Source organism: Colletotrichum karsti, assembly GCF_011947395.1.
Source record: "Colletotrichum karsti strain CkLH20 chromosome Unknown Scaffold69, whole genome shotgun sequence".
NCBI classification, from domain to species: Eukaryota; Fungi; Ascomycota; class Sordariomycetes; order Glomerellales; family Glomerellaceae; genus Colletotrichum; species Colletotrichum karsti.
In genome coordinates, this window is record NW_024065969.1 from 27248 (window position 1) to 39283 (window position 12036).

Here is a 12036-nt window from a genome sequence, read left to right on the forward strand (position 1 = left end):
CAGACACTTGACAGGTACAGGATTTGACGTCCATCTCTCTCTCACTAGCAATCCAATTACTCAAGACTTGACACAAGACAATTCGGGCCAATCCAACTTCATACATCAACCACTCACACCTCATTCCCCCCCTCCAGTCCCCACATATCGTATAACTCGCAAAGTCCCAATATCACTCCGTGCTTCAGCTTTCTCACGCTCTCGCTGTCTTCCTTGTCGATACATCCCCGATCAAGTCAACACACGCCCCTTGCCCCGGCAACCTCACAGCCCTCGTCTGCTGCATCTCTCTCTGTCGTGCTCGTCTCTGCTCCGTCCAACCATCTCCCCCCCAGCCCCCCGTCTTCAAAACCCAATCCGCATCGCACATCTCGCCCGACCCTCTTCTCCCTCCTTCTTCCCTCTCTCCCCATCCATCTCCAAAGCTTCAAGCCATCTTTGCTGCTGCCCGACGCTGTTGCTGCCGCTGCTGCTGCCTTCGCCCTCTGTTCCTCCAAATTCAAAGCAGAAGAGAACTACCAAAAGAAGCGCGAGTCGTCCAAAGACCGGCTTCTTCCTGATTCTCCCTTCTCCTTTGTTTTTTTAGGAAAACGAAGCAAGAGGATACTCTTCTTTGCCTTCCTTCGTCTCGTACGGGAACGCTGAGAAGATTCTCCTCGTTGCGCCCTCAAGGCCGCCAATCTGGATTTTGAAGCCCGTATCCCCGTCCCCTTCAGCGTCTTTCCCTCCACCTACAAGGAGAGTGAGGCACAAACACAAACACAAACCCAGACCCAGACCGTCACCCAAACCCACGAGGAGCTTGAGATCAAACTTCCCCAGAAGCCTCAAAAGCCCGGACGGGAAGGTGAACACTCTTCTTCTTCTTCCTCCTTCTCTGCCATTTCCGAACAGCTCCCTCCTCGGAAAGACACCCGCATCACCGAAGAAGAGGTTCGCATCGAAGAGCACTACCACCACCACCGTCCCGGTCCCCCCAAGCCCAGGCCTCACGTCCATCACGAGTCCCACACTTACATTGAGGACCACCGGTATGTCTTGTTCTCGATTTCTTCTGTCAACTCCATCCATCACCTTCACCTTCGCCTCACCTGGCAAGAGTCGGAAGGGCCCTTGGCCTCGGATGGACATGGACATCTGGCCGCAACGCCTGCTCCAGCAAGCAGCTCGTCGCCGTGCCATCCATCCATCCATCCTCTCTCTTCCTCCAGACACACCCCCAAAACAACACAAACCCACCCGCGTCACCGCCTCCCCTCCACTCCCCTTGCTTGGCCATCCTCTCTCTTCCTCTTCCGACCCTCCTCCCCTGTCCCCAGCCGCGGATACGCCTCAGCTCGGGCCCCGGTATTTCACCAAATTTCCCTTGCTACCCTGTTCATTACGAGCCGCCGACCATGGACCCTGGGCGCCTCCTCCCGGCCCCTAGTCCGCAGTTGGCCAAGTAACAACATGTCACGTCAAACATGTCAACTGGAACAAAAAAGCTTCCCCATCAAGCTCTTCTTCCCCCCCATTTCATCCATCTTACCCATCCATCATCCCATCCAAAACATTCAACTGACCTCTCTTCTCTTTTTCCTTCCTCCAGCCCTGTCCCTCAGTTCCAGACCCAAGAGTTCCACGACACTCGTGTTCAAGTCGACACCCGCCACCACGAGCACCTGGTAAACCCGATTGATAGAATCGAACGCCAGTACCGTCAACGCGTCCAGCCTACCTACCACCGCGAAGAGGTCACCGTCGAGCAGCGTCCCTTGCCTGCTCACTCTCACCACTCCTCGCACCACTCTGGTCACTCCCACCACTCTCACTCCCACGTCGACGAGTACACCGTCGACTCTCACTCCGAGCGCCCCCGTCCTCTGGAGTACAAGGAAACCGTAAAGGTTACCGAAGAGACCGTTGAGCCTTCCCACGCATCCGCCCCCAAGCACAAGTCCAAGATGGGTTACTACGACGAGGATGGTAAGTCAACAAACCCCCTTCGCTTGAGCTCACACCCCCCGAGGCTCAGGTGTCCCCCGGTATTGCTTTCTTGGCTTTAGTTGTTATGGTTGCGCAGTGTGCTCCCCCCAACTCTAAGGACCAAGAACTGAAAGGTGTCGTTCGCACCAGGCCACTACCATTCTTTCCGCCAGGGTCTCCACAGCTTGGCTGACAAGATTGCTCACCGTCATAAAGGCCGATCCGACCGCTACGAGGTCGCGGAGATCCGCGAGCACCGTGCTCCCTCCCCCCGCCCCTCCGGCTCCGCCGGCGGCTCTCCCCTCCTCCCCAACACCGTCACCATCCCCTGCCACCACATCCGCCTCGGCGACTTCCTGATGCTCCAGGGCCGTCCCTGCCAGGTCATCAAGATCTCCACCTCCGCCGCCACCGGCCAGTACCGCTACCTCGGTGTCGACCTCTTCACCAAGCAGCTCCACGAGGAGTCCTCCTTCATCGCCCACCCCGGCCCCAGCGTCGTCGTCCAGACCATGCTCGGCCCCATCTTCAAGCAGTACCGCGTCCTCGACCTCTCCGACGGTCACGTCACCGCCATGACCGAGACCGGCGACGTCAAGCCCAACCTGCCCGTCATTGACCAGTCCAACCTCTGGAGCCGCCTGAACCAGGCCTTCGAGTCCGGCCGTGGCTCCGTCCGCGTCCTGGTTCTCAACGACAACGGCCGCGAGCTCGCCGTCGACGTCAAGGTTATCCACGGCTCCCGTCTGTAAGCGTGTCGTGTTATGTCACCTCACGTCTTGGATTGTTGGGATCTAGCAACATGTACGAACTACAGATGATTCAATGTAATGGAGAAATGCGAAGTCAATATGGTCAAAATCTTTAGGATAAAGGATCACGGAGTCTAGTCTTTTACGTAGATATGGTAGCTCTGTATATGATCTGTAATCCATCTCATGCCATTGAAGTTGTACTTGGTGAAGTGACCTTGTCTCATGCTCATGAGTTGCCTTGGGCAGACACCTTGTTCAACATTGTATACACAGGCGGTATCATGGCAAGTGATGGACCACAAGGTTATGCTGTCCTTACACTGTTAATACTGTTGTCGCATTGACATGCTCTTGTGTCTACATGTTATGAAGCACTGGGGCACACTCATTGCCTCCCCAAGGCCTGGCTTGCTTGCTTGGTTCCTGGATGTGTCCGACTCAGAATTGCGGGCAACACCTCTCTAGTGGCACCACAACCTCGCGATATACCACCTCCGCAAACCGAGAATCCCCGAAATCGTCGTCACGGCCGAATTCATAACAAATGCACTTGCGTATAGCTTCGTATAAGTCCCCACCAAGCTCCTCGCCAATCCAAGCCTTCATCGAGCTCTGAGCCGTATTAATCCAGAGCCACGCGCTGCAGAACATGGTCATGTCGTTCGGCATCCCGTCGTCATCAAGAGACTCCGTCCACGAAGGCTGGTTCTGCAGACTATCGCCTTGAAAGAGTTCCAACAAGGTGATACCCAATAGAAGCAGTGAGGACTTGGCGTCCCATGTGTGGTGGTCTTTTGGATTGCTTGCAGAGCATATGTCGCGAGAACTCCGCGAGAAGTACGGGCCCAATGGTTTCGCTTTCTTGTCATGTGTTCCAGTATGAATGAGGAAGATGTCGTCTTTGCTAAGCTGTGCGGGCATCCATGCAGACGTGGCCAAACCGAGTAGTGTGAGGGCGAATCGCAGGCCGATGTAGATGCGGTTATATCGCATAGACCTAGCTTGAAGGAAGGTGTTGATCGACTGCGTTTCGAAGGTATCGAAACGCTTCTCTTCCTCTAGAATGAGTCTTCTACCGCCGTCAAGAGGTAACACGTTCCGGCAGCAGTCGCCCGATGAATGTGTTGCTATCTTGCAAATACTTGTTGGGCTGACAGGGTCGGTATCATTTGGCTCGAGGAATGATGCGGTCAACGAGCCGGTACTGGCAAACTTGACTCTCGAGATGTTGGAGATACCGCTACCAGAGATTGACGGTTCTCTTTCGCACGATGTCAACATTGCTCAATGTTCTGTTGCTATCAGCCTGAACTTACCTTTCTGGTGCAGTGCTGAAGCTTGAGTTGTCCGTGAGCACTGCGGTGCTGGCTGATACGCTTCTGTTGAGGCTTGAGACCGAACTGGTATTAGAGGTGGTTCTGGCGACAGTCGGTGTCAGCAAGGGTTCTGTCATCAGCCAGGGTTTCTGCAGCTTTCGTGTCATGCGTTTGAGAATTGATTTTCGAGGAGGATCAGAACTCGGAGGGCTCGATATGGATAATGAAGTGAAAGCCAGCGCGGCAACGCTTTTTTCATCCGCGGCCAGTGAAACTGACTTAAGCTGCTTCTTGAGAGCCATCTGGTCTCTCATGTCACCAGCTGCTTCGATATTGATTGTCGGGGTCGACTGAGTTGCCGGGTCGCCTGCCTTTGAAGTGACTACCACAACGGACTCAATCTGAAGGCGCAACTTTTTCCTCTTGTTTTCCGTCTCGAAAAGTACGTCGAAAAACGCCTCGCTATCTCTCTTGGCTGATTTCAGGACTGCTGGATTGACAGCGATCCCGATGGTGTGAACAGTGTCACACGAGCATTGCCAGTTCCGCGCTAAAGATTCATGGAACTCCAATGCCTGGTTGTGCAGATCTCTGAATGATAACTTTGGCTTCTGCGCGGCATTTCTGGTTATTGATGATGCCCGGTCGAAGAACAGATGCAACTCGTTGTTGATATTCGTGATGCGGTGCAGTTGTCGGTCTTTCTCGCTGCTGAAGCTGGTATGGAGACGGAAAAGCTCGCTTTCCAGACTGTTTGAGTCTAAATGGTACAGCTACTCTCTCGGTCAGTCCCAAACTGGATGAGGATGTGCATCTCTTGGACCCTAGGCTCGTCCGTTGGGGCATACCATATCCAGAGGTAACAGCTTCTGCAACTCAAGTATGGCTTCGTTCAGATCAGAGAGGTTCCGCATGAAGTACCGATGCTCTGATGACAGACGTTGCCGCAAGCCTTCCTGGATGCGTGTCTCATACCACAAAGGGGACATCGGGTCTCGCAACAGGCTGTCATATTCATCGTCTGGAATAACCAACGGGTCGAGAAGACGCTTCAGTACCTGAGTGTAAGCGACCTCCTGTGTCTCGATGGCCGAAGAGAATGCTTCAAACGTCGCTTCGAACCGCCACCATGATCTGGCCTTTTTGAGAACACCACTGAGATCCTTGGCAGCATCGCAAAGAATCGGAAACGTGCCGAGAACAAGTCCAGCAATTTCAAAGCCTGACATGACGACCTCGTATTTGTGCCTCCAGTAGGCTTCGAGGTTAGCAGTAGGCGGTGTTGGGATGTCGCAAAGTCGAGGTTGTCAGCGGGGATGTAATCAACGGATTCGGGTGGACCTCTGGTAACAGAGCCTTCCGGCCACAGGAGCTGAACATGCCTCATTGGTTCACCCATCTGCAGACCAATACGGACCAGGGTCGGATGAGGGGTTGTCCAAGTTCGGAAGCATTTGAATGATCCGTAGCCTGCTTCTCGTACCAAAACGTCTTCATCAACAATAGATGGGTTTCACTCATCGTCCTGCGATGATGAGCACCCGTGGGACGCAGTCCTCTGATCCTGGCGAACCGCCGGGGGAAGAACTTGCGAATTCTGGTCAAAACACCATTTCCAACTTGTCACACAAGTGCGATACAGCCTTCGCCAAATTGCGTCAGGATGCAGGCAATTCTCAGTATCGCGATCTTGACAACACCATCGTCGATGAGACAGGAAGGTTCAGGATATGGGCAGCAAACATCGGCGCTTTGCAAGATCCGAGTTTGGCAAGCTCCCTGGATTCTAGACTGAAAGCAGCGGATCGGATGAGAAATTTCGTGTCATCAGGTTTGATACGCTTGGGAGACGCCATCGGCCGAGGTAAAGTTCCTTGAACGGATGTCGCTCTGGTATTTGAACTAATCAAAAACAATCAAAAGCAACTAGAATCATCTCAGGTGACTTGCCGAACAGATCGAGCAAGCCTACCACCTCTGAACAACTGTTGGCAAAGCAGTCCATTCAGATTATTACGGACACTCTTGCGAACGATGACCGCGGCGGGATGGGCATACCGTCGGACACGACGGAGCTCGTCGAGCTATTCCGCAACATTCATTCCAGCATCACGCATCTGTTTACTCTATCAACTCTGATTCGCCAAGATCGTCCTCGTGGCCGTATGGGAAGACAAAGGCCACAGGCTTCTCAAACCGACCCCGGCCCTGATATTGTCAACGTGCGCGACAAGTTCCCCAAGCTGAAGCAGAGACCTCAACTCGCGATACGCATAGGCACGTGGGTCAACAGGCAGAGAGAATACATCCGCTATAGGCAAAGCCATCGCAAGAGACTGGCACATTCCAATGAGGATTCTCTCGGCGATGAGCACTCTTGTCGCGCCACCACGAAGGCGACATCTTATCATGACCAGCTCGATGTGCCCAGCGGTGCTGTCTCACAACAAGGTGAAGACAGAGAAGGAAGTTTCATCAGTGTAGCAACATCTTTTGCTACGACCGCTGCCGGTGACACGGCGACTGGACGTCAAATTCCGAATCTCACGGACATGTGGCTTGACGGCGTCAAACTGGACTACAACCAGCATATCGAATGCCCTTACTGTCGGACTATTCAAGTGATCGAAAGCAGAAACCACTGGAGGTGAGTTCTCTAGTGCAACCTCATATTCGTGAGATCAAGACAGGCTTACGAGGAATAGACGGCATGTTTATCGCGATCTTCAAATGTACATTTGTACCTTCGAGGATTGCGTAGCAGACCCCTTCCCGACTTCTCATGATTGGTTCAAGCATGAAATGGACAATCATAGACAGGAGTGGAAGTGCTACCGCTGCAACGCCAAATGCGACACCGAAAAAGCCCTTGAGAACCATTTCGCTTCCCAACACGCCGGAGTCGTGTCCAAGGCCCAGATGCGCGTTATGGCTAGGGCTTCACGCAAAACCCTCACAAACTTTGGCAGGGACGCTTGTCCCTTTTGCAATGACTGGAGGCCAACTTCAACATATGCGAACAACAGTGGGAAGTTCCGCTCCCATGTGGCCAAACATCTCCAGGAGCTCGCTCGTGAAGCCCTTCCTCTAGCAATCGACGGTCTTGAGATCAGAGAAGCAGAGGATTCGGACGACTCCGAGTTGAGCGATGATGAAGACCGAGAAATCACGGCGAGTCAACAACCTTCCGGGGTACTGTGCTATCCTTGCGGAAAATCCATGGGTGAGGAACAAGGTTGGAGATGTCTCCTGACTGGAATTGATGGAACTGGTCTCTGCGACTCGAGATGTGACAGTCGTGAAGGCTGCGAAGAGCACTGGAAGAGCGCACATCAGCATGTTGAAGAGTTTACACCTTTCCCGATTTTTACGTGTCGAAGATGCAGCAGAGCTCTTGACAACGTTAGGCATTGCTGGAAATGCAAAACCTTCGAGGGGATCGAGAGATGGTGTTATGCATCTCCTAAGAGAGAGATGCCGGTCAAAGCGTACTTGATTCAAGATGCAGCGGCCGGGGGAGTTGATGAACGGCAGAGAATCAAGCAGCTGCTATTGTCGGAATCCCAGCCCACTGCAAAGTCAAGACCCGACAGCGCGGAAACGGCAACGGAACCAGACGCGCATCAGAACACGGAAACGGGCAGCTCTGTGTTGCGCCCCCTGACTACCGCAGCTCTGAAGAAGATCAAGTCCAGGCGATATAGCTCTAGCGAGTTTTCCGACAGCAGCCGCGAGAGTGACTTCTCTCAAAGTGCCCCTACTCGAACTACTGAATCTACGGCTATTGATAGCGAAGATGTTACAATTAGGGTTACTGGTAGAGCCATTCTCATGACTGGAGATACTATAATCCAATGCCAGGATGGCGGCGAGATCAGAATCGCCCAGCCACGACGTGCTGAGAGTAGCAGAGGGAGCAGGTTCCTTTCAGGCATATCCTCAGAACCACAAAGCAGGGACAACAGACCCAGTCGCGGGCGTCCACCGTTTTTCTAGTACGCCGCGACGTCCGACTCAGAGGATGATGGCTCGTCTCGCAGTACTACATTTGGAAATAGTGACGGTCAATGTTAGCAATAGGTAGCCAGGGGCTGTCAAAACTTCCGCCGAGGGAAAATGTGCTAGTTCCAGACTTTCTACATCAATAAGATATGTTTATTCTTGCGGCGTGCTTCGGCTTGTGCTTGTGATCGAATCGCACTCATCACCGAAGTTCCCCGGTCGGATCTCCGGACACGGACGTCCCGGTTTTATGGGTCTTTGTCTGAACGGTGCCGGTGTCCGAGCGATATCGCCGGCTATCTCTCAGGCCGCGGATGGGGAATCCACTTTTCCTTCGATGCTCTTACCATTAATTTTGGGGAAGTTTGGGGAAGTTTCCTTGGTTACGCCTATTGCTGAAGTTTACTTCACACAACCACAACCAAGTTACCCACACCCACACACACACACATGTGCCATCTAACTTCCAGCATTGGATCCCGTAGGCATCTCCATAAAGCGACCATACAAGGTTGACGGGGCAATGGGTAGAGAGCACACAAATCGTTCCCAATTATTGATATCCGTCCTACGCAATCGTGATTGGGCTGAGATGTTGCAATCCCCATGAGCGGCTTGTGCTTCCGCCATCTCACACCCGATGCGCAGAAGAGGCATCATGTGAGAACCTTTGGGGACGAGATGCATGGGGACCTTGATGGGCATCTTCTGCAGAGTATCGTGTCTCGTGTGTCGAATGGCGCGCGTGACTAGCCGTCGCAGGCAGCTCATCCCTGCATCCGCACCCCTCATCTTATCGCTGTTTGGCTGGTCTGCATCCCACCGACTCCAACTGATAAGACAACTGGGAACCTACCCCGGGTCTCGGGAAGCTTCAACATGGGTCACCTTCCTTACCTCGCCTACCCTACCTCTAGAAAGACGCACCTGCTTTCTCTGGCATTCTCGGTATCAGGCGGGCGTAAGTTGGAATGGGGAACTGGGTGAAGGAGGGGGAGGGGAGCATGTCCGACTCGCGTGCCATTGTCTTAAATACCGAGCTTGTTCATCCCTTTGAAACGTTGAAGTAGATGAAGCTGACTCTCATTCAAAGCTCCTCCCCGCTTGCTTGCGTGATTGTGTTGACGTGAAGCCGTGTTTGCTTCTCCCGACAGAAAACACATCGAGAAAACTTCCTTCAACTCAACTGACGATCGACTTATAAAAGGTCGGGCTATCCACATAGCGAAGATGGGTTCCCAACCGTCTAAGACCGCCCCCGTCGACCCTTCCAGCGAGAAGGCTCTCCTTGAGCGCCTGCGCCGATTTCAAGTCAACGACGAGGAGTTCACCAATATGGACAGCGCAGGCTCCGACGAGAAGAGCGACATCAAGCTCCTCCGCGAGCCTGAGGGCTTGCCAGTTCACCTAACGCAGTCATGGCAATCCCGCTTCCTCTCCGACCCGAAGAACAAGTATGGTATCCCGTATGAGACTGTCGATTCGATCATCAACTGACAATCTCCAGACTTGCTCTCACAGCCCTCAGCACCGCCGATCCCCGAACGGTGCTAACTTCAACCTCGGCCAAACTCTCCGACCCTCAAATCTTCAACGTCAAGATCCCCTTCGAAGGCGGCCCTATCACCAACCAGCGCTCCTCAGGTCGCTGCTGGCTCTTCGCCTCCACAAACACCTTCCGCGTCGCCCTCATGAAGCGCTACAACCTGGAAAGTTTCGAACTGTCCCAGTCATACCTCTTCTTCTGGGACAAGCTCGAGAAGTCCAACTACTTCCTCGAGCAGATCATCGACACGGCCCACGAGGACCTGGACGGAAGACTCGTGCAAGCTTTGCTGGGTGATATCGTCAGTGATGGCGGGCAGTGGGACATGGTGTACAACCTGGTGCAAAAGTACGGCCTGGTTCCGCAGGCCTTGTATCCCGACAGCTGGAACGCGATGAACTCAAGCGTGCTGAACTCCATCGTCAAGACGAAGCTGCGCGAGTATGCTCTGATCTTGCGCCAGCAGATCCGCTCCGGCGAGGCGACCGCCCAGACTCTGTCTTCGGCCAAGGAGAAGATGGTGAGGGAGATCCTGAGCATCTTGACGCTCACTCTTGGCCCGCCGCCGAACCCGCGCGAGGAGTTCACCTGGTCATACCTGGACAAGAACGGCAAGGCCCACGAGCTCAAGACGACACCCGCTGCCTTTGCAAAGGATATCTACTCCTCCGATTTCCGCATCACATCCGCCGTGATCGACAGCATGGTCTCACTCGTCCACGACCCGCGCCACGAGCCACTGACACTCCTGACCGTCGACAGACTCGGCAACATCGTCGGCGGCCGCGGGGTCACCTACGTCAACGTCGACATGGCCGCCTTGAAATCCGCGTGCGTCTCCATGCTCAAGGCCGGGCTGCCAATCTTCTTCGGCTCGGACGTTGGCAAGTTCAGCAACTCCGCCTCGGGCATCATGGACCTCGACCTCATCGACTACGAGCTCGGTTTCGGAGTCTCAACGCTGGGCATGGACAAGGCCAGCAGGCTGAGAACGGGGGAGAGTGCTATGACGCACGCCATGGTTCTGACGGCTGTGCACCTCGATGCCGAGGGCAGGAGTGTGCGGTGGAGGGTGCAAAACAGCTGGGGCGAGAGCGCGGGCGACAAGGGCTGGTTCGTCATGAGCGATGCCTGGATGGATGAGTTTGTGTACCAGGCCGTCATCGACCCGCGGTTCCTCAGCAAGGAGGTCAAGGGGGTTACCGGAACCGAGCCGACGGTGCTGCCCCTGTGGGATCCGATGGGCAGTTTGGCGTAAATTTGCTTGCTGATTGGAGTTGGTGCTTGGCGGATACGTGCTTTGAGCTTGATTTGATACTAGATATGCGAGATCTTGCGGCAGCAATTGAGTGCGATGTGACCTTGAACTCCGTGTTCTTCGAACCGATGCTTGCACTGGTGATCCTCTCGCCCTTTTCCTGCACTTGGGCCAGCGCTATCGTCAGCATTCTTTCACAATGCAGACCAGCACTAAACAAAATGGTCACAACTCGGGCATTGCCAACGCACCGCAACACATCGTATGATTCGCGTCATCTCTTTCCGGCCGTTAAGCCCCACCGACATCCCGGCAGATGGGCGCCGGCGCCGACTCGGATACGTCCCGGCCACCGACAGCGAACCCCAGTCTTTCCCGGGCATCGAAACTTTCCAAGGGACCCACCTCGCCGAAGTAGGTTCTCAGTTCCGGATGAGGGGCCATCTCCATGGGCTCGTGGGCTCGTGGGCTCGGCCCGCGAGAGTTCCACGTCTTCCAAGGACGAAAGATTTGTTTTGCCTTTGGTGGCTGGGATGGCTGGTTCCATCGCCAAGGATGGGGTTGTCAGCATCAAAGCAAAAGTGAGGCTGTTTCCATATCCGGTTACATGACTATGTTTTGTTGAGAACGATAAAACCACACAGGTTGAGACTGGATTGAGCTTCCGATTGAACTGAAAGATGGTCAGTTGCCCGAACCGCCGTGGCCTCATGATAGTAATAATAGCTGCTTGGCACAGAACGGCGCATTTGGATGCGGACGTCGGAGGTCTAGTTTACCGTTTGAGCTGGTACGGCCCATGGATTGGGGTCCAAGTACGCAATGCAGCACGTGGGATGACGGACGGTGTCTTAGCAGAAGCTAGGCCTGTCACGCAGACTCTGTTAGCAGTCACGACGGTACATTTCCAGGCTGACGCTGGGAGTATTCGCCTACATCTCTAGTTCAAACTACAAATAACTAGAGGTTTGGACAGATGCTGGCTGGCGGACATCCATGGGGACGTTTGCCCAGGATGCCGCACTGTCGGCTATTGTGTGTGCATGCGCAAAGCAATTGTCGGTGGCCTCAATTCAGACGGCACTCTTGGCATTGCGGTATTCCACGTGGGAAATAGACCACTCCCGACGTTGGCAACTTGAGGATTTCAAGCTCGAGTACAGATGCGAAGGACCAATTCATGCTTCGAAT

The 12036-nt window shown here is 54.0% G+C and overlaps 4 protein-coding genes across 4 annotated transcripts; 3 read left to right on the plus strand and 1 right to left on the minus strand.

Moving 5' to 3' along the window:
* Positions 1–681: 681 nt before the first annotated feature.
* On the plus strand, positions 682–2720 carry CkaCkLH20_12994 (woronin body major protein; the record flags this gene model as incomplete). The annotated part of the gene is made up of 3 exons (XM_038895705.1): positions 682–1031; positions 1592–1968; positions 2119–2720. The coding sequence occupies 3 exons, from the start codon at positions 682–684 to the stop codon at positions 2718–2720; spliced, it is 1329 nt and encodes a 442-aa protein (XP_038738970.1).
* A 441-nt stretch (positions 2721–3161) lies between these two features.
* CkaCkLH20_12995 (uncharacterized protein) lies at positions 3162–5268 on the minus strand (the record flags this gene model as incomplete). Its single annotated transcript, XM_038895706.1, has 3 exons — positions 3162–3984; positions 4040–4812; positions 4888–5268. 3 exons carry the CDS (start codon positions 5266–5268, stop codon positions 3162–3164), a joined length of 1977 nt encoding a protein of 658 aa, XP_038738971.1.
* A 301-nt stretch (positions 5269–5569) lies between these two features.
* Positions 5570–7743, plus strand: CkaCkLH20_12996 (uncharacterized protein; the record flags this gene model as incomplete). Its single annotated transcript, XM_038895707.1, has 4 exons — positions 5570–5903; positions 5963–6686; positions 6745–7262; positions 7607–7743. 4 exons carry the CDS (start codon positions 5570–5572, stop codon positions 7741–7743), a joined length of 1713 nt encoding a protein of 570 aa, XP_038738972.1.
* Positions 7744–9271: 1528 nt separating this feature from the next.
* CkaCkLH20_12997 (peptidase C1-like family protein) lies at positions 9272–10845 on the plus strand (the record flags this gene model as incomplete). The annotated part of the gene is made up of 2 exons (XM_038895708.1): positions 9272–9495; positions 9549–10845. 2 exons carry the CDS (start codon positions 9272–9274, stop codon positions 10843–10845), a joined length of 1521 nt encoding a protein of 506 aa, XP_038738973.1.
* Positions 10846–12036: the final 1191 nt, after the last annotated feature.